This window comes from Nestor notabilis, unplaced genomic scaffold (assembly GCF_000696875.1).
Source record: "Nestor notabilis isolate BGI_N333 unplaced genomic scaffold, ASM69687v1 scaffold15148, whole genome shotgun sequence".
Classification (NCBI taxonomy): domain Eukaryota; kingdom Metazoa; phylum Chordata; class Aves; order Psittaciformes; family Psittacidae; genus Nestor; species Nestor notabilis.
In genome coordinates this window covers 1-21,193 of record NW_009940713.1, presented here as the reverse complement: position 1 = coordinate 21,193, position 21,193 = coordinate 1, and the positions used below count along the sequence as shown (strand labels likewise).

The 21,193-nt window shown below is 37.9% G+C and overlaps 1 protein-coding gene across 1 annotated transcript; it reads left to right on the top strand.

Moving 5' to 3' along the window:
- Positions 1-1,802: 1,802 nt before the first annotated feature.
- Positions 1,803-21,117, top strand: UBE3D (ubiquitin protein ligase E3D; the record flags this gene model as incomplete). The annotated part of the gene is made up of 7 exons (XM_010020501.1): positions 1,803-1,893; positions 6,514-6,745; positions 12,607-12,676; positions 15,150-15,219; positions 16,062-16,170; positions 19,598-19,696; positions 20,948-21,117. Coding segments are annotated over 7 exons (841 nt in total), but the record flags the coding sequence as incomplete, so codon positions are not given.
- Positions 21,118-21,193: the final 76 nt, after the last annotated feature.

Here is a 21,193-nt window from a genome sequence, read left to right as displayed (position 1 = left end):
AGTGCCTCAGCACCCTCACAGGGAAGCATTTATTTCTAATATCTAATCTAGATGTACCCTCTGCCAGTTTAAAGCCATTCCCTCTTGTCCTGTCACTACATGCCACTGCAAAGAAGCATGCTGTTGTTTTTTCTAAAACGCCCTTTAGCTCTGAATTGAAGATTTAAACAGGAACTGGTAAAATTTAGTAAGACTGTCAGTTTTAAAAAATGAAAATCGCAGAAAGTGGCATAATGAAAGGGAAACACAGTTGCTGAGTAAGTGTTCTGTGTAGGAGTTTGAGAACTGCTCTCAGTTCCTCCCCCGTGCTTTCCCAGATTACTTCTAAACTATTTCCTTTCTCTCCTATTTAGTTTTGGTTAGATGAAAATGCAGTAGCATGATTCATCCAGGCTATCATGCTAAGGTTGCCACAGGCTACTTAATTATAGAGGATTGTGATTTTTTGTTGAAGCTTGTTGTTTTCACAGCCTCAGTTTGCAGAGTTTAATATTGCAGATAACACAGGCAAAGTTACCTTCTTTATTTCCATGATGCCGATTCAGATCTGGCGTGTGATTGCATGGTAGTATAGCTGGCACTTTATTTCATTCTAGCATCCAAGCTCAATATGTTTAGATTTATTTAATAGGTCGTGACACAGAAAGATATATTAAATAACACAAAATTGTCATTCTGTGGTTTTGAAGTAGATATTACCAAGAAAGTATGTGATGTACAATAATGGCTTCAGCACCAGAAACACAGTGGAATACTCTTGATTTTATGGTATGCCAAGGTTGTATCTTTACATTAATCAGTAATTATGCATATACTTTGACAGTTTAATTATACAAAAATTATTTAATGTGTCTTAATTAATGAGGCATGCTTCAAAAGACCAGAGATCAGGTTTTAAAAATTTACTTTTGAAAGTCATTCCAATGAAAAACATGTATGCGAAGCAGATGGTGATTGGTACATGTATCGGATAACCTTAGTTACCTTTAATATTTTATATTAGTATGGAAAACCAGTTGTCTCTTCCATGAAATTCTGCAACCTTTTAAAGTACTTTTCATTTGTGGTTGCAATCTGAATCTCAAATATTGAATGCCAGTGCTGAGAATATACTTTGATTCTAAAGTTTGAGAAAGTGGGCAGCTCAAAGCATAATCATATATAGATCTAGGCTTACAGTTTTGCTTTTCTCCACGTCATCTTTTTTTATGATTTGTGGAGGCTTTATAGCTCCTTTTTAATTTGGAAAAGTTGTCTAAGCTGGCTTTTGTGAGACTGTTTTTGCTTTGCTGGCCTGCAGAGGGTATTGCTCACTCTCTGTTCCTCAGGTGGTACCACAGTGGTTGCTGTCTTACCTGCCTGAATATTTTAAATTAGTGCACTTCCCCCCCGCCTCCACCCCCAGGCTCTGACTATTTTGGGTTACATATTGTGATGTATCCTCCTACTGCAGAGACACTGATTAGCAAAAATACCATTAAAAACGGTGGCACTGAATTTTAATTTGTAGTATCTCTAATGATATCAATACCTCAACTCCACCTGTGGAGAGGATTTGCACCTTTAAAATAATTATTCATGTATTTGTATCAATATGGGGCATGAGGTGGAGATGGCAAGTTTTTCCTAAATCTCAGTACTTGCTTCTACAGGAAAATAAAGGCTGTGTTTAAAATGTCAGCATTTGATTTGTTTATTAGATTCTTATATTTTATTAGTTTGAAGTATTTGGCAGGATTTTTCTGTACAAGTGTCTGAAAGTTTTACTCAGTTATTAAGACTAGTATGTGTTCTGTCTACAGATTTGGTTTCTACTCTGAGGCAGAGCCTTAAATCCCAGAAGAATTATGTCTTTTACTGTCAATCATGTGGTGACATCATAGTAAAAGACCGGTGAGTACTGCAGTGTCTTGTATTTATAGTGGTAAATGCCATAGTAATTGGTATTCATGTTATTGTGTGTACTTAGAGAGACACCTGAAAGGTATTTAGTTTGAAATTGATAGATGAGAACACCTTTGAAGCACTATGGATGACTAAAAGCAAAATTACCTGAAACAGTTTTTCACGGTTTACTCATTTATTTCTTGATTTCATTCTGTCTGGAAAGTAGAAGTACCTTACAAAGGGAGTTGGTGCTTTGCCCTGGAACCTGGGAAATCTGGCTTCTTTTCCTGCTAGTCTCTAAGTGACAAGCTGGACTTTTGTAGCTGGACTTCCCTATGTGTAAAATTTCTGTTTTGAGAGCTGTGCTTTTTGTTCCTACAGAATCTCTTTGCAGTCATCATAATAGCTTCTGGCTTTGCGGTACAAACAAAAAGCTGTAACATTTTGGCTTGGAAATATTGCAGATGTTCATAGTTCATTTAAAAAATACACAGACTATTAGCTATTGACATCTTTGATATGTTGAAGAGAATAAAACTGAAAATTTGAGCCTAGACTTCTTTCTTCCTTTGCACTTCAGGGGTCCTCTTCAGTTCTGCTCAGTCTTTTATAAATTCCCTTCTGTCATCATGCTGGAGTTATAGAGCGGCTGCTCAGAATGGGGATGTTGACCACAGCTCCCTTCTATCTGTTAAGCAAAGCCAACCTCCACATAGTTCAGGGATGCTGAATTTGGGAAACACAGGAGCTGTTTCTTAGCTGTGTGTCTTAGCCTTACCTATCTTCCTTACAAAGTCTGCAGAATGAATGAGAATTTTAATGAAAAGCTGCTGCATTTTCTGTCTTTTTTGATAAACAATTTTGACAGCTTCAGCTGGATATATAAGAACTGTTAGAGGTACACCTGCAGCCTTTATGGTCTGTGTCACTCCTAATATTCATAATGGTAATAAAAATGTGGTATATTCTTGTAAACTCCTGTTACTTTCTTATCATACGTATGGATTTATGACTGGCTTTAATGTAACTGAATAAGGATTTCCTGACTTTCTCTTCCGAAATGTCTCATCAGAAAGTCTAGTAATATGTCTTATTTTGATACATTTGTAGAGTAATGAAACTTCTAATTTCTAGTCAGTAACATTTGCTTTCAAAACATTTTGCACTTTTGTATTTTTGTCTCTGAGTGGGCGTTTTCCTGAATTTCAGCACATCAAATTCATATGCATGGAGTTTACATCTTTTGGTTGTTCTGCATCCTATAACGTGATGCAGTCAAAATTTTTGATAAAGGAAAAGAAGGCATTTTCACGGCTCCTTGCAGGAAACCTCTGAGCCCCTCAAATGGTATCACTAAAAAATGTTAAGACAAAGGTAGAAGAGTAGAGCTGTCAGTGTATCCAGTACCTTCTGTTCCAGCACTTCCAAAAGGAAGACAGGAGCATAGTCAGTACTTTTAGCTACATAATTTGTGTTTGGTCTCTCCAGGGAGAGTGAATATGACAGTGGCAGCATAGGCTGTGTGATCGAAGGGAAGTTACAGAACTGTGTGAGGGGGAACTAGCTGAAGTGTGAATTAATAGGAAAGGGTCTATAATAAGAAAAAAACTGAGGTCTAGAAAATTATGCCTTTGAAAAGAAATTGACATAAATGGGATTTAGTTTAGATAAGGCTGTGGAGAAGATGCAAGACTTCCAATGTGTAAAAAGTTGCAACAAAGAAGGTGGCAGTAGTCTTCAGTTGAAGTGAGAGGAATTTAGCTTAAAATGGAAAAAAAAACCCCAACCCTCAAAATGTATTCTAAAGCCTTTTTTTTTTTTTTTTTACCATTAGAGACTGCAGAGGAAGCCATCATTTTAAAGACTAGATTAGAGAAATGTGTTAGTAATGGCTTAAATGTAAGTGCTTCTTCCTTGATGCAAGAAAATGGACTTTATACCTTTCCTGAAATCCCCTGGCTTAGTCTATTTCTTTCCATGAATCTGGCAGCTCTTCAGAGGTTGGGGTTATGCTTTTGGAGTCTGCTCCAGTACTCTTACGTTACTCACATTAGAGGAAGTGATTAGATATTTTGTTTTGGGTTTGTTTTTTTTTTCTTTTATGATTGATTTTTTTTTCCATGATTTAAGAGCAGCAAAGATTTTGGGATACTTTCTTTCTTCTTTCTCCTCTTCCAGTTATGCTAAGTGTAGCTCATATGTAAACTAATTCTTTAAGGCTTTATTTCTATCATGAAGAAATTCTTAAAGGCTGGTGGTGGGTTGACTCTGGCTGGGCTTCAGATGCCCACCAAAGCTGCTCTGTCACTCCCTTCCTCAACTGGAGAGGGGAGACAAAATATAACGTAAGGCTCCTGAGTGGACATAAGGACAGGGAGCGATCATTCACCAATTACTGTCTCAAGCACAATAGACTCAGGGAAAAATTAATACAATTTATTATTGTCATGGTTTAAACCCAGCTGGTACCTAAGTTCCATGCAGCTACTCACTCACTTTTTTCCCTAACCTCTTCCTCCCAGGCAGGATTGGGAGGAGAATTGGAAGAATGTAAAACCTGTGGATTGAAATAAGAACAGTTTAATAACTAAACTAAAGTACAGTATAATGATAATAGAAACAATACCAACAATAACAATACTGATAATAGCAGTAGGAAACAAAAAAATAAAGTGAAATGAGAATTCAGAAAACCCAAGTGATGAGTTTTCAAAAGTGATGAGGAACAATACAGTTGCTCACCACCCACTGACCAATACCCAGCCCGACCCGAGCAGCAATCGGTCCCTTCCAGGTGACTCCCCCCATTTTCTATACTGGGCATGACGTGCTGTGGTATGGAATACCCCTTTGGCCAGTTTGGGTCAGGTGTCCTGTCTCTGCTCCCTCCTAGCGTCCCGTGCCCCTCCTCACTGGCAGAGCATGACACTGAAAAGTTCTTGATCAGGGTAAGCATTACTTAGCAACAACTAAAACGTTGGTGTGTTATCAGCATTGTCCTCAGACTAAAGCCAAAACACAGCACTGCACCAGCTACTGGGAAGAAAATTAACTCTATCTCTGCTGAAACCAGGACAGTTATCAATCAAATCAAAGTAGGAAATAAGAAATAAACCCTAAATCTTAAAACCACCTTCCCCCAACCTTCCGTTCTTCTGGGCTTCATTCCTGGATTCTCTACCTCCTCCCCTCAGTGGCGCAGGGAGACGGGGAATGGGGATTCCAGTCAGTTCATCACATGTTGTCTCTGCCACTCCTTCTTCCTCAGGGAGGCCTCCTCACAGTCTTTCCCTGCTCCAGCATGGGGTCCCTCGCATGGGAGACAGTCCTGCATGAGCTGCTCCAGCGTGGGTCCCTTCCATGGGGTGCATCCTTCAGGAGCTGAGTGCTGCAGTGTGGATTCCCCCACAGGGTCACAAGTCCTGCCAGCAAACCTGTTCCAGTGTGGGCTCCTCTTTCCATGGGGTCCTGCCAGGACCCTGCTCCAGCACGGCTTCCTATGGGGTCACAGCCTCCTTCTCCAGTGTGGAGTCCTCCATGGGCTGCAGGTGGATACCTGCTCCACCATGGACCTCCATGGGCTGCAGGGGCACATCCTGACTCACCATGGGCTGCACCACAGGCTGCAGGGGAATCTCCTCCTGTGCCTGGAGCACCTCCTCCCCTCCTTCTGCACTGCCCTTGGTGTCTGCAGAGCTGTTGCTCTCTCATACTCTCACTTCTCTTTCCTGGCTGCTGTTGCACAGCAGTTTTTTCCCCTTCTTAAATATGTTACCATAGAGGCGCTACCACCATCACTGATGGGCTCAGCTTTGGCCAGTGGTGGGTCTGTCTTGGAGCCATTTGGCGCTGGCTCCATCAGACCATAGGGGAAGCTTCCAGCATCTTCTCACAGAAGTCGCCCCTGAAGTCCCTCATCTACCAAAACCTTGCCACGCAAAATCCCAGTACAACCGATAATGAAAGCGAAGTCTGGTATTGCCTGGAGCAGCTTCTTTGGTCTATACAAAGTCTCAGGAGAAAGGGGTTTGAGTTTTATTTTGTATGTGACGTCTGAAAATTGAGTCTGAATCTAAGTGAAGATGGTGTTATACTTTTTTTTTTTTTTTCCAAAGTGAAGATATACTGTGGTATTTTTGTCAGAATTTAGCTTTATCCAAGTCTGGTATTTGACTTTGAGGGGCTTCAGAGGACATGTTCTCCCTTGCTGTTGCAGCAATCTGTTTCTGTAGGTTTTATATCAACATTTGGTGCAAGGGAACTTTACAAGAAGTAATAATAACTGTAATTGCAAAATGTCCATTGTTATATTTTTCACGACTGGCTAGAACTGTTTTATTTTTGCTATGTGACGCATTTCAAGAGAGATTATGCCAATTTCTGCCTTATGAGCATCGGAGATTCACCCTTGGGAAATGCTTCATCACAAACGTGGGAGGAAACACACAGCCACTGCTTTTTCAAAAAGCATCCAAACAAAGTGCTTTTGACTGAAAGGAGGTTCAAGTACTTCCTTTTGAGAAAATGCCATACTTCCCGCTTTTTTGTAAGGAGTCTAAGCTCTCTTTTAGTGTCTTAGAAAATAATATAATCTATTGAAATATTTTTTTTCTTCTTCCCTCTTAGGAAATTCCTCAGAGTTCTTCCTCTACCAAGTGAAAACTGGAGTGCTTTAGTTGAAGAGTGGTGTTGTCACCCCAACCCCTTTCCCACAAGCACTTTGCGCCCTCAGCATGGTGACTGTTTTCTTGGAGACACTTTTTTTCTGTTGAATTCAGAAAGTGAATCACATGTGCCTGAATCTCCCATGTGCTGCTCAGAGACTGGACACCATACTTCTCAGAGTCGCTCTAACTTGGTAAAGTGTTCTGTTTGAATAATTCTTAAGTGAATGTATTTGGTCTTTTTTAAATTGTAGAAAACTTTTTCGTGTTTGTTTATTTAATTTGTATGTAGTATAGAGCTGTTTTGAAGGTCATAGGGAGTTGTTGACATTCTCTTGTACAGAAACTAGAAAATATTCTAAGCTGTGATTTACATTTACTAAAGAATGCACCATGGTCTTGATATTGACCTAGATATGCAAGAAGAACTTCTTCCTATAGACTGAATTAGAAACTATTAAATTATGTAGTTCTAAACCCAAATATTTCCCCAAAAAAATATCCCACTGAAGACCACCAACATTAGTGAGATAGTAACTCTAAAGGGGTAGGTGTTTGTCAGAGGGTAGTGGAGTGAAGAATGAGGAGGAAACCAGAGTTACACTGCTTTTTTCTTCTTAAGTTGTGACTGGATGCATAAGCATAAATGTGTTCAAAGGAAGGTGTGAATTTTTATTTTTTTTTTCTTTTTTAGCTCTAGAAAGACTTGGAAAAATCAAAATGTGTTTTGGGTCCAGATGTGGCTGTCTTATACTCTTGAATATAGTAAGGAAATGGAGTTTGTTTGACTAGCTCAGTCTAGTGAAAGGGACTTGCCACCCCAGGTTATAATTCTTCATGTTAATGCTTCTGAGGTGTTCTAGGAGGGGATAGTTCCTAGGGCTGATTCTCTAGGAAGAAGACTGTCATTTGGCTTAGAAACACCCAAATTTATTGTTGCCTAGGGAAAAAAAAATAACTGTAGGGCTACTTGTAGATGTTTCAATGGTAGGACAAAACCCATGAAGAAAGAAAATTCAGTGCTTTACTCATCTTGGAAATCTAGCACTTGAATAAAAGGTCAAGCAATAATCTTCTACCAGAACATCCAGGTAGTTCACCAAAGCCTACATTTCCATAAAGTCTGTTCTGTTAATCCATGCTTGTCTGTATTGGTGCTGACAAATGTTGGGCCTGTAGATACTATCTTTTCTTCCAATACCATGTATTAAACCTAATTACTGAAATTCTTCTACCATTATGGGAACCCTTGCTGCCTTGGCAACTTAAGCCCGTTACAGCTGATGACTAGCTATGTACAGATTCCCAACATGAAACTTCTAATCTGTTGAGAAGTAACTCCAGAGACTGATTCCTGTCTGCTGCTTATCATCATTAGGGATTTGTATTATCCCCTGTTAAATCACTGGGATTCTCACAGGTCAATGGTTGATGGTGCAATGCATCCAAGCTTGGGGAACAGTTCTGTCCTATGGTCCATATCTGCAGGTGTTGCAGCTGTGGTCCCTTTGGTTTCCCGTTCCTTTGTTCTTTGAAAAGCAGAATATGGGAGGAGGAAAATAAGAACTGATACCCTGAAAGGATATCAGCATGAGAGAAGCAGATTAATTTGGATTAACTCTGTGGCAGTTGGAGTTATTTTTTCTAAGTGTCCTTAAGAAGGAGACTGAGCAGAAGATTCTGAATTTCCAGGAGGACAATGCTTTCTGCCAGAGGTCCCCAGAATGAATTATCTCACATTTGACTAGTCTCAAAAGAGGTCTTAGAACAATGGGAACAAAGATGGGAAGAAGCAGGGTGCATGGAGTTCATATTGCAGCCCAGAGACGGGGAAGCAGTCTGCCCAATACTTCTTCAATCAACCAAAGAGAATGTTTGCCAGAATAGGGTTGTTTTTGAGACAGAAACATGATAAAAGGATGTGGGACAAAGATGTTACTGACGCGTGGGTCAAACCAGGAAAACAGCAGAACTTTTGAATAAGGGAGGAGGCTATTTTCTGTCAGAGGCATACAATAGTGGTTTAGTGTGATGAATTTTCATGTTTGCTGCCTAAACTTGCATTGAAGTTGAGAATTCTTTCCTTGTTTGTGTCAAATCTCTCTTTCTACATCTTTCACACTTCCAATGAATTTTCAGTTTTGTGTTTGCTTATTTCCAACATCACTAGATTGCCATGTAAATAGCAGAAGTGTAAGATCCAGCTGAAACTGAACTAATAAGGAAAAAAACCCTCATAGTGAAACAGAAAATTCTTCCATAATAAGAGTAATAAAAAGTTAGAGGCAAGATAGATTGCTATTGGCATAAATGTTCTCATTTCAGAGAATACTGTTGCAGTCTGCCCCAGTATGAAAGTTCTTTTTTTAATTGCTCTGCAGTTCTTTGGAAAGTGTTTGCCTATGACCAAAATAGTAGCAGAAATGTACCAGAGATGCTTAAACAATCTTTTCCAGCCTCCAGTGAGACCAAGACAGCATCCGTCCACTGCAAACATATTTTTCACATCTATTAGTCTTCTGGTGTAACATAGTTTTTAAATGTCACATGGTCTCGCAGCATCCTAATAGTATCTCTTGGGGAAAATATTTTCCCTGACACCGTATCAGGGATCCTTAGGAATAGAAACAGAAAATATTAGGCTGGTGATCTACCTCCATCTGCAGATTGCCAGCAGCTGCAAGTTGTCAAATAGATATATTGATTTAATTAGTCAAGCTAAAACTATTGCTTTTTCCATTGAAGCATGATACAATGAGTTAGTGGTGGTTTTAGGTACCATACTGCACATTCTCAGATAGCACCTGTGACTGTAGTCACAAAAAAACGTACAAGATGTAGCTTTCAAGGAAGTACTGTATCTATATACTTGTACTGTGAAATATTTTTACCAGCCTCAAAAACTGGTTTTCACAAAACCCTGTCTACTTATCCTTGCTCTTCATGTTAAACAAGTAATTTTACTGTGTGTGTTTGAGAGGAGTAGCAAGGTAGGAATTGGGAAAGGATATATGAACCAAGTGCCTTTTCTGATATCCATAACAAAGGGTCTATACTTCCAACATAGGCAGCTCTCTGAAGGTTTAACAGGGGCTATTAGGCTCTCTCTGGGGTGTTTAGTTTGATTCCTGGCTTGTGAGGAACAAGCAGGACTTTGTAATTGTAAGTTCACATTCCATGTGGGATGCTTTCTGGTTTTCGTGGAGTGGTCCTTTCTGTTCATTTTATTATTCACACAGTACAGATCAGAGAACTCTGTAGGTATTTCCAGCATCAAATCCATCAGTTCTGTCTGAGCTATAACTTACAGAAAGATGTCCAGTATTGATTTAATACTTCAAATGATGGGAGCTTTATCACATTCCTTGGTAAGATGTTTCAGTGGTTACTTGTATTGACTCTTTCATGCCTTCTTATTAAATTATGCACACTAAGTATTACAACTCTGTATCTCTTTTTATCTCTAAGTGTATTTATTTTCTATAAATTATTTTCATAGCTGCTTTCCAGACAGTTTTCCAAATTTTTAACATACTTTATAGATCCATTTTTGCAGTAATCATCTCACTAATTCTGGAGATATTATATTTTTCCATCTGTATCAACTATTCAGTTGTTCATGCAGTCAGAGATTATATTTGTCCTTTCTTTTGTAGCATCTCATTTGTAACTCTGGTTTGGTTAGCTACCATCATCTAAATTCTTCTGATTTTTGCTGTCTTCCACTATGCCTTTATTCCTTCCAGTATTCCTTTATGTTCTCATCACAGGCTTTGTTGTCCCTGTTGTTCCTGAATATATGATCTGGCATTTGGCTGTATTTTAGTGCAGATTGTTAGACTAAGCACAACCAACCTACTTAGTGGTCCAGACTGGTGTGTATATCTCCTCTATCTCCCTTGTTTACCACTTCCCTATCTTTGCAGCAGGAAGTGCTTAAACTTTTCCATAGAGTAGTTGAAAAATGGGCCCAGGGTGTCTGTTTCACTTGTCTACAATCTCTTTCATCACCTGTCTAATTACAGACCACATGTACTCCTGGGCACCTGAATTAGAATAAATCAACAAACAACACTTCCTTCCTTCCTTCCTTCCTTCCTTCCTTCCTTCCTTCGTTCCTTCCTTCTGTCCGTCCGTCCGTCCGTCCTTTTTACTAGGATAACTGTGCTTGGAAATCTGCATAGTCTGAAAGTCCACAGGACATAGCTTAAAACTTACCTGTGTAAGATGAAAAGTATAGCTGACATAGCTAAGGCCATTGGATTCACTTCATAGTGATTGCTAGGGTTTTTTTGTGGGGGTTTTTTTTTTTCCACTTTTGTGGTGTAGTAAAGCCACAGAGCACCACAGTTAGTTCTGGACATCAGTCTGACACATCAGCATCATACATTTTAAAATTTGAATACTAAAGAGCGTGATAGTGGTGATGAAGAGAAACCATGCTTCCTGAAGAGCACATGTGTATTCTGTGCAGTTCATGGAAACTGTCACCATATTTTACAAAGGTTGCTGAAAAAGATAAGTTTGGAGCTTTTTCCCCTCAACTAGTTTAATTTATGCTAAATTTAGATACTATTCTTGTAGGCATATGCTGCAATATGATTTCTGAAGTTGATAATGACTTGTTTGGATTTATAAACCAAGCCAATAAAACAGTAGTTGTTTAAATACACATGGGTATTTTTATGCACTGTATGCTGCATGAACAATAAAGTTGATTATATGAAGACCACATTTAAAAAACCAGTTTAGATGTCTTCTCATTACATTCTCAGGATTTCTAGCTCCAGAAGGGTTTATTAACCCAGGAGCATCATTGTGATTATATATACAGACTGTTTCCAGACTAGAGCTGTATTTACTGTGCTGCACCCAGGTTAATAAACCCACACAGAACCAGCTCTGTAGTGTAGACTTTGTATTAAAGAAGCAGTTGTGCTTACTTGTATCTTTATACTAATACTGAATTTAAATATTAACACTGTATGTACTGGGGCAGATCACAGGTTCACTCAGAAATGAGGTCTTTTTCAATGGGCAGTATTGGATGCATAAGCATAAGGCAAGTATTAAGTGATGTTTTGGCCAGTGTAGAGACTTCTTGAACCAGATGTTATCCACAATCTTTGTTTTTAATAAGCCCTTGATGAACCTTGTTTCCCCTGAATTTCTGAAAACTTTTTGAACTTGTGTATACTTTTAATATGAAAAATACTTTCCTGTAATGAGTACCAAACTATATTATGCATTGTGTGACACTTACCTTTTCTTTGATACAAGACAGGTTATAATTTCATAGTATGACCTATGAAAGTAAAAGTTTTTTTCCTCTTCAGCTTTTCCTAAACGTTTGTGATTTTATGTATCTCAGTGATAACCCTCAGCTTTCTGTCTTTCATACTTTCTCCCATTATGTGCATTCGCTTGCCACAAATGGAAACTATTTCGCATCTCTGGCAATTATTCTTTGTCAATGCCTTTTCTGGTTTGGCTTCATTTGAGGGAAAGGGGTTCTTCAAGAACAGAATGCACCACACCTTTCTGGAATATCATGCTTTGGTGTGTTCTTCAGCTGTTTCTTAGTAATTCGGAATGCTCTGCGGACATTCTCTGCTCTTGGCTGAACACTGAACTGGTATTCCTTTAAAACTGTCCACAGTGGTTAGAACTTTAGTGATCGATGCTAGTCACATTGCATCATAGTATTTTATGTATATATTTTGGAATATTTCTTTTCATGTGCATTATTTTACTCTTACGATCAAATTTACCTTGTCGTTTTATCATCCAGTCACTCGGCATTATGAGATTCTCCTGTTAGCTATTCCAGGTTGTACTATGTGGTCAGTATATATTTTAAAACTAGTGTGAAACTTGCAAGCAAGTCAAAGTGTAGAAAGCTAAAGTAGTCAGTGCAAATCTGTGTGCATGTAAACATAAAGAGAACAGAAACAAGTACAAAGTTCACTACGTACTCTGGAGAGTATGTTAAAATTATGCATTCCTTTTTCAGAATAACTGAGTGACATTTAAATGACATTTCTTTGTCCTACAGAAATCAAAGGAAAATACCAGAGTAGTTTGTAAGCGCTGCAAGACAATGCTGGGAGAAACAGTATCATCAGGTATGGGATGTACAAACCTAACTAGACGTCACTGCATCAGCCATTGAGCACTGGAGGTTAAAAGCTCTGGAAAGTAGTTTTATCAGTAAGGTATAAGGCTGATTCATGTGTGTTTGTCTTATTCCCTTCTGGAACAGATGAGGTTGTTGCTTCCACCATTAGACCTTGAAAGTGAGTTACAACGGATTAGGGATTTTCCTCATCCTTTTTTCTGTGGTGCATTTGGCTAATTCCAGGGTTTTGGAAGACTCAATGTATGATTCCAGTTTACTAAGAATTTCAATAAAAAAGGACACCTGTCAGTCCTACAGAATAGAAAGGTTAATTCATAGTTTGATAACACAGAACTAGAAGCTAAGGATGTGATTGCTGACAACCAGCCTGGTCTTACGGGAAGGAAGCCTTGTCAAAGAAACAGGTTATCTCTCATCATCATTCAGTGATGAGATGATGAGATTATTGGTTTAAAAGCTGTCATTATATTGTATCAGCAGGGTTTACCTGAAGTAGTGTGAAGATGAGTCTCTAGTGATTTTTAAAAGGCAGTTATTAACAGAAGAGAAGCAATGTTAAGACTGTTACTAGCAGGGTTCATTCTTTCATTCTCTCTGTACTCCACTGCATCAGTCAGTGTGAGCCTGGCTCAGTTCAGAGATCTGGAGAATATAAAAACTTCTCAGAAAATGCAAGCCTGTTTAAGAAATAAGTCATGAAGAGATGCAAGACAGGTCTTCTGTTACTAAAGGTTCTGATTGTCCTGCACAGACATGTGAACAGTACAGGCTTTAATAAAACCAAATTTAAGGTAAGATGTTTGAAAGCCAACAAAGCAGGTTGTGACTTTGGGAAAGCAGTGGTTGGAAAAGAGCTTCACAGACCTTCATGAGTAATGGAATAGATGCCTTAATCTAGCCTTCAGATAGTTGTAGCAGCCAGTAATTGATGTGATCAGTGGGTATGGGAACAGGCAAAGACCATGTAGATGTGCAGGCATTTGGTTTGGACTGCAAACATGGCTGAAGTTAGATGCATATGCATTGTTTTGACCATGTTTCTTAAGTACTATAGGAAATCTACATAGAGTTCAAAGAACAGACACAAAAACTAGACAGAAATATATGGTATAAGTCTAGACAGAACTCTCTTTGTGGCATGAGACTACAGAGCAGACTTGACTGTCATGCTTTGCTGCTTCTTCATGAGCAGATATCAGTGCCAGATAAAACTGGATTAGAGTGGTGTAGCTGTGGAGGCCAGATTTGCCTTTGAAATTCACCTGTCAGCCTTTGAAATTCCCCAACTCCATCTCCTTATACTTGTGTGATTTTTTTCTTGGAAATGCTACCCTTTGTCTCTCTGCAGGCAAACATCTCCTTAATTCCCGATGCCCTTGCAGCAGTAGCACCAATACCTTACTCAGGGTAACAGCTGGGGAGCTAGAGTGAGTAAATTGGCTTCTTTTCCTCCTGTCTCTAAGGACTAGAGACAGCATGGAACAGACTAAAATTAAACTTAGAGGTAGAATATAAATTCCTATCAGAGGGTAATTAAAAAGTGTAGTACTTATCTGGAGAAAGGGTGAGATTGCCTTTGGAATCTTTAAAACAGATCAGGTGTCTTCCTGAAATGCTTGCTTTCATCCAGTTTTAATGGTGTGTGTTGACAGAGATCAGATGACACAGTCCCTTCAACCCTTAAAATTTATGGAACTGATGAATCTTTACTGTTGTTCACATGCTAAAGCTTAGTGGAATGAGTTTACTACTGTGTATGTTTAACCTGTTTTGCTGGCCCTCTGGTTAGATTGTATTTGTAGCATAGACCCAGAGCTTCAATGTGATCATGTTTGACCTGACTTTATTGATGGGGATGAAATTCTGTACTCAAATGCTTCTATTTAGTGTTAAAGGCTGTCTCAGTGGAGCTTTTTGGGAACAATTACATTGAAACTCAGAATGTATGCAGTATTAGTGTTGAGTTAGTGCAATTTTTGTAAAGAACTTCTATTCTGCTCTTTGAGCAAAGAAGAAAATTATTCCCTTGTGTGTGCTGTTATTAAAACTGTCTCTTGTGATTCACTGCAGCATTACTGAGCAGCAGAGGGTACTAAAATACTTATGTAAGCTGTGCTGATCTCAGTGCTTTAGGAAAGTTCTTTCAATTCATCTTTCAGGTTTGGCTTGAGCTCTTGCTTTGCTTCAAGATGATTGTTCTCAGCATTAAACAAGGATCGATATGAATGATATATTGCTGATCATGTAATTAGCTCAGAGCAGTTTTCTTCTGGCAATGTATGTTTTCTCTTATTGTTTGCTTCTCCTCCCCCAAACCAAAGCAGAATTTGACTACTTGCTGCACCTTTTAATTGAGTGCTGAACAAAAGTTTAATTACTATAGTGATACACTGACTTGCAGTGTACTCTTAACAAGTCGGTTATTCTACTGTACTGGAAAAATGTCTTTGTCATTTTAGATACCATTAAGTATTATGTCACTGAGGTGATTATTCAACCGTCTGAGGAAAGTTTCAGCCCAACACCCAGGTAACAAAAATTGGAAAACCTCCAGATAATTTGCTGAGTTTTATGTTTTAGAAGGGAAGCTAGAAATGTAGTAACATTTTAGTTTCTTGAATAATTACATATAATTTAAAAGTGCTGTCACATTTTATGTAATCATCACAGAAATAAGCACTGTAAAGGAAATGTAGTCTGAAGTCACTCATACAATTTTGTTTGCTTGTCTTTGTGTGTTTGTGTGTGATGCAGGAGAGAGAATGTGTATAATTTGTTTCAGTGTACACTACTTAGGTGATAAGCCAAAATCCAATACTTACTTATTTTGAACTATTGAAGTTTGCATGACTAAATATAGAAATGAAAGGTTAAATTATGTAAAGTTAAGTAAAGCTTGAACTGGAAGTAAGATACTTGAATTTTCAAGTAATTCAGATCAAAGTTAAGACTAAGATGAAACAGAACTTCATCTAGTTGTCTTGTATCATGTACTATGTGTTAGTCACAGTTCTTTGTGAACTATATTTGAAATATGTGCATCATTCTGAACTTTATGTTCATGTGTGTAAAATATAATAGGGAAAAGCTTTTATTCAGCATTTGACATTTGGTGTTGGTAAAAATAAAGGGTGTGGAGCAATTTAGACTGCTGATCTATTAAAAAAAATCTTTTTGCAGGAAATAGAAAGCCCTCTGTTTTTGAGGGAGAGAAAGAGAAAGAAGCCCCATCTCTCATTAAAAAGAGATTGTAGGATGTAGTGCAATCAACAGTATGGAGATACTAATCTACTTGCAGTGCATTGATACGAATGACTTTGCCCATGTAGTTGTTAATGAAAACGTATAATAAGTGGTTCATTCTTAAACAGGTCTCAGTTCATACAGAGTATGGTTGCTCGGTGTCTTGTGGAATTGTCCTCTGCAAAAAGCACATTCAGATTCACCTTAAAAGGGCATAATGGAAAAATCTACATTCTGGTAAGATGCTTTTTTTTAAACTTTATCCTACTGAAAAACAGTTTAGCCTATGAATCCCAGCTCCTAAAATGTATTATTTATGCTGTTCATGATTGTATGTTTAATGAAAATTAACAAATTCAAATTCTTGAAGTAGTTCTGAAAAGATACGTCCAGGTAAGAAATTTTCCCCTGGACTTTAATCAAGGTAGATATATATAGAGAAATTTTCTTTATTAATACAGTAATGAAGATACTACAGATTTACTGCAAGTAGCAGAAAAATAACACTGTGTTTTGTATTCAGAAAATAAAGCTTAAGGTTTTTACTTTATATATATTCTTGCTCCAGTGCTTCTTATGTTTAATCACCAGAAGTTCATCAAATTGTGTAGCATCTTTCACAAATACTGTCTTAAGTCAGCAGAGGCTACTAATGTAGTCAGTACATTGCATTGCAAAGTGAAGTGCAAACAAAAATAAAATTGCCTATTATATTTGATGTTCTAATGCTGTTAAACTTGGTTATGCTTGATACTTAAATAGTGACAGATAAATTCCTCAAACTTTTAAGATGGAAAGGAATCTGGGTCTGGAATTATCTTAATACTATATACTTGGTATGACAAGGAATGTTTTCTTTTGGTCATGAACTAAATATAGGCAGTAATTTTGCAGCTTGTATGAGTAATTTATAGACACAAAAAAATACATGATTATAGATTCCTGCCCTGGATAAACTTACAGGTGCACTTTCTTGAGGTAGGCAATCTAGTTAAATAAACTGTTTTATATATACATTGTCCAATTTCTATTATTTCTGAACATCCAGATTCTGAGGTGTCTGGGTTTTTTTAATAAATTTAATGCCAAGATGACATTTATGCAACCACTGAGCAATACTTCGTCTGTGATGCTAAAATAAGTTCTCATAGCAGGCTGGGAATTGTCACTGTGTATAATCTAGTTGAGAAGTCATTAAAAATTGTTATTTTTCCCTTGTGTAGCTTACATGTTTCCAAGTTACATAATATTCTGATGCTTAAATCTAGTGGCTTGTGTAGAACAAGCTGGCTATTTTCTATCAGAAAAATCACCTTATTTAGCAGATTGCCATTAGTCATAGCTGAGTTGCTTTTTTGCCAGTGTATTGATTAGAAGAGCAGGCTGCATTAGCATAAGGGCTGGCTTCTGATTGGCATCTCTTCCTTTTTATTAGTGAGCTATTAATACTTCTTTTGTGTGTTTAACATCAGAAAGCCCTTACTCATGTCCAGGGTAAGGTTCTAGATACTGTACACACACCAACAGGTGTTCTGGTGTCATGGGTTAAATCTTAGGACTCAGAGGCCTTGTGGAGACAAGTGTAATGTTAAGCACTGTTTTTATTAATGATTGCAAGCAGCTAAACAGTAAAAAAAGAAGGTGCTTGAGTCTGTGAGTGCACTGCCAAGTTAGACAAGTGGTCTAACCACTGATGCATCATGGACCAGCTGTCCCACTTGTTTGTTTTGGCAACAAGCCAAACATTCTTATTCACAGTGTTTGTGCTTACATATGTGAATGCACACAGCTTAGTCTTTGTATGTGATAATTAAGGTTGAGTCTTTTTAGTATATTTTTAAACCACAGATATTATGTATACTCACTTTCCTTCTTTCCTCTGCCTGTGTCACTTAACATTACCAGTAGAGTTATTTGCAGATATCATGAGTTTCTGTTGTTTAATTTGGTCATAACCAACTTCCTGAAAGCTGTATAGTACTTATTTGTTGTTGTTTTTTCTTTAAAGGGCAACAGTAAATAAAAGTCTTTGTTTCAGGAAAAGAAAAAAAAAAGTGACATATGGAGATTTCCTTATTTATCCTAAAGATATATCTGTCCTCTTCACATTCACTAAGAGATGAATCACTTGCCTCCTCTCTTTGCTCCACTGTTGAAGGGTTCCCTATGGTGAAGTTGCATGACTTACAAGCTAAGAATAAGATGTGGACCTCAAATGGATAGTGAGATAGGAAAACACAAGCAAAATGGTACATTATTGGTCAGTACAGCAGCATCTTAATAGATACAATTTTTTTTTCTGTACTATAAAAAGGATGGGTTTGAAAGAGGTAAGTAAGTAATTTTGTGGATAGATAAACCCACAAAAGATACACCTGTGAAAACCAAAATGTGTGTGGTAGAGTTTGGAGTGTTTGAATACTAACTCATGACTTTCAGTACTGACTGAAAGATGGTTTTTTGGAGTGGGATTAGTCTGTGAAGTGCTTTGAAAGTAAGGTGCAGCTTGTATTTCAGGAGTGAGTGGAGAGGGAGTGGGAAGATATCCTATTACATAAATAAATACGTAACAAAATGGGAGACACCTGGTCTGTAAATCAGGTACTGATTCTTGTACCATGTCTTAGAGGTCATGAACAGAACAATTTTGCATTGGTCAAGGTTGGAGAGGGGGACGTTGCAGTGATCGAGATGTGACATAATGAGTACCTTGTTGAGACTACCCAACTCTCTTAAAAAGCTTTATTCTTTGTGAAGTATAATGAAACCATCTTTATCTGAACGGTCTGAATGTGAGGACAAAGAAGCTGTCATGAAAGATGTTTGCATTACTGAGCTTTTCCCCTAAGAACATCATTGAAGCCTATTGACAAGGTGATTTAAAAAAACAACCAAGCAAAAAAACACTTTCTCTTGATGTTGTCATTTCAGAAACCGTCATTAATCTGCACTATGAATGAATTCTAAACTTTATATATTTATCTTTCTGTAAAGGTTCTTTTCTTTTCATACTGGAGTTAATATCAAAGGAATTCGGTTGTTCAGGCTTTGCTGTATAAAATGGTAGAGAGGAAGGAAAGATTGTACATTGTAGGTAACAGTTGAAAGCACAGTTCAAAAATTGAAACTATGTTAGCCAGGAATAACATTTATAAAGTGCTTTGAGTCAACACAGTCTTGGTGAGTGATTGTTCATTCAGACAAAAGCAAGATCAAAGAATAATTCATGCATGAGGAAAAGAAGGAAATTATTGCCTAAAGAATCAAACGTAGTTCAGAAGTTGATTTTCTCATGGCCAAGTGTCCTTCCACCCACAAAGATGCATTTGCTTTCTCTGTATTGTATGCTAAATTATTAATACAGATCTATTGCATTGCTGTTGAGACAAAGACATACTCTGAACAAGTGGTAGAATGTTACTGTCAGATGCCACGTATCAGAGGCCACTTTTGGTAAAAGGAAGTATTTTTCAGATAGGCCATGTTAGAAAAGAAATGGTTAGGTTGCTTTCTCTAAAGCAAGTTGCAGAAAGATTCTGAAGGGAGCAGAGAGCTGTTGCTACTTTGTTCCCTAAACTAGTTTGAAGGATATTCCTTTTCTGAAAAGCATCCCAGGAGGCTCCTTTACAGGGAAGTGCATGTTAGCAGTTCCTTGTGTGTATAGGACACTTCTGTTTTTTCCCCATTTTCTCCAACACTTCAACAAGTGTTTGTCTTCAACACTTGGCTTAAAGTACTATGCGTAATGGTCCTAGCTAATGAGGTATTTTGCAATTTAGGTTATGAATGCGTACAGGAGTTACTGGAGCGAAACTGGTGAACAGCTACTTGCTAAGCCAAGCACAGTTGCTTGTCATCATTTATGTGCATGTGCTCAAGTGATTCTCCTCCTCCCATCCCTCCCAAGACATCTTTATTAATATATCTCATTCCTCCATTATGAAGCTTCCACTGTAATGTTCTGAGCCTTGGGCTCTGATAAATTTTGACTGCCACATTCAATTACAACGTATACAATGTGTCCTGTTAATGGTGGCTTTTTCCCTCCACAGGGGATATCATATGTCTGCTACCTAACATCATGTAACTTGTTTTACTTGAAGCTGATTAGGTCGTGAGAAGCAGCAGATTATTCTCTAGTGAGCGGCACTGCATAAATCCTGGTTTCTATGATAAATATTTAATATATAAACATTTCATATAGGCTCAGGACTTGTATAAATTTATTTCCACTGGTAAGTCGGATCACTTCACTACTTCAGGTTGTGAACAGAGGAAAAGCCTGACTTTTTTTCTGCACAGTGCGATTAAATGCACCACATTATGCATAATCACGGAAAGATTAAATAAGATCCAAAATGTGATACAAAATGTTCAGGTTTCTCAAAACACTCCCCTGTAAACACCCAGTGAATTGCTGTGACCAAGTAGGGTTGAAGAATGCCAGTCCCATAGTCAAATATGATAGAGGTTTATTTTCCAAGGAAGGGTCTGCTACAGCTGTATGTAAATTCTAGCCTTGCTTTTAGTTGTTGTCTTTTTCCTTGCATGTGTTAGCTTCATCCAGTCGTTACTATCATGATTTTTCTAAAAATCCTTAATTTTTGGCACTTCCAGTGGGCAGTCTTTCAGTTCCCTGTGTTTAGCCCTCAGTTGTTGAACACCATATGCTCAACTAATTCATAAAAAACCCCTATGAAATCAGAGAAATAATCCATTTGATACTGAAACAGATGACTCAGGACTGTTTCTTTTGTTACCACCAAAGGGAATGTGCTTACAGCCACAGGAAGAGGCAGCTTCACAGAAATAATGGTCTTAACAGTGGCTGTGATAAATCAGGCTTCAGTTTATTGTATTAACCCACTTTTCTCTGTGAGAGGCTGTGCAGACTGTGCTGAATAATAAAATGTCGATTTATGTCCATTAACACTTTGTTAGAAACTTTGTAAGAATGTGGCTTTTGTATCAGCTGATTTAGTATCAGTATAATAAATTATTTCTTCATTTATAGATATGGCTTTTAAATTCTGACACTTTGCTGGTGGAGTCTTCAGGAATTTCCTCTTCCCGTGGTGTTTTTGCACCATTTGGAGATATTTTCAAGCCTAGCTCTGGACCAGTGGGAACCTGGAATGCTGTGAAAGTCCTTTACCAGTCATGCATTAAAAGCAGGAATAAGGAGTAAGTACAGCCTTTTTTGACCTCAGGTTCTGATCTTCGTTTTGTTTTGCATTTCAGATGTATCTCTTTGAAATTG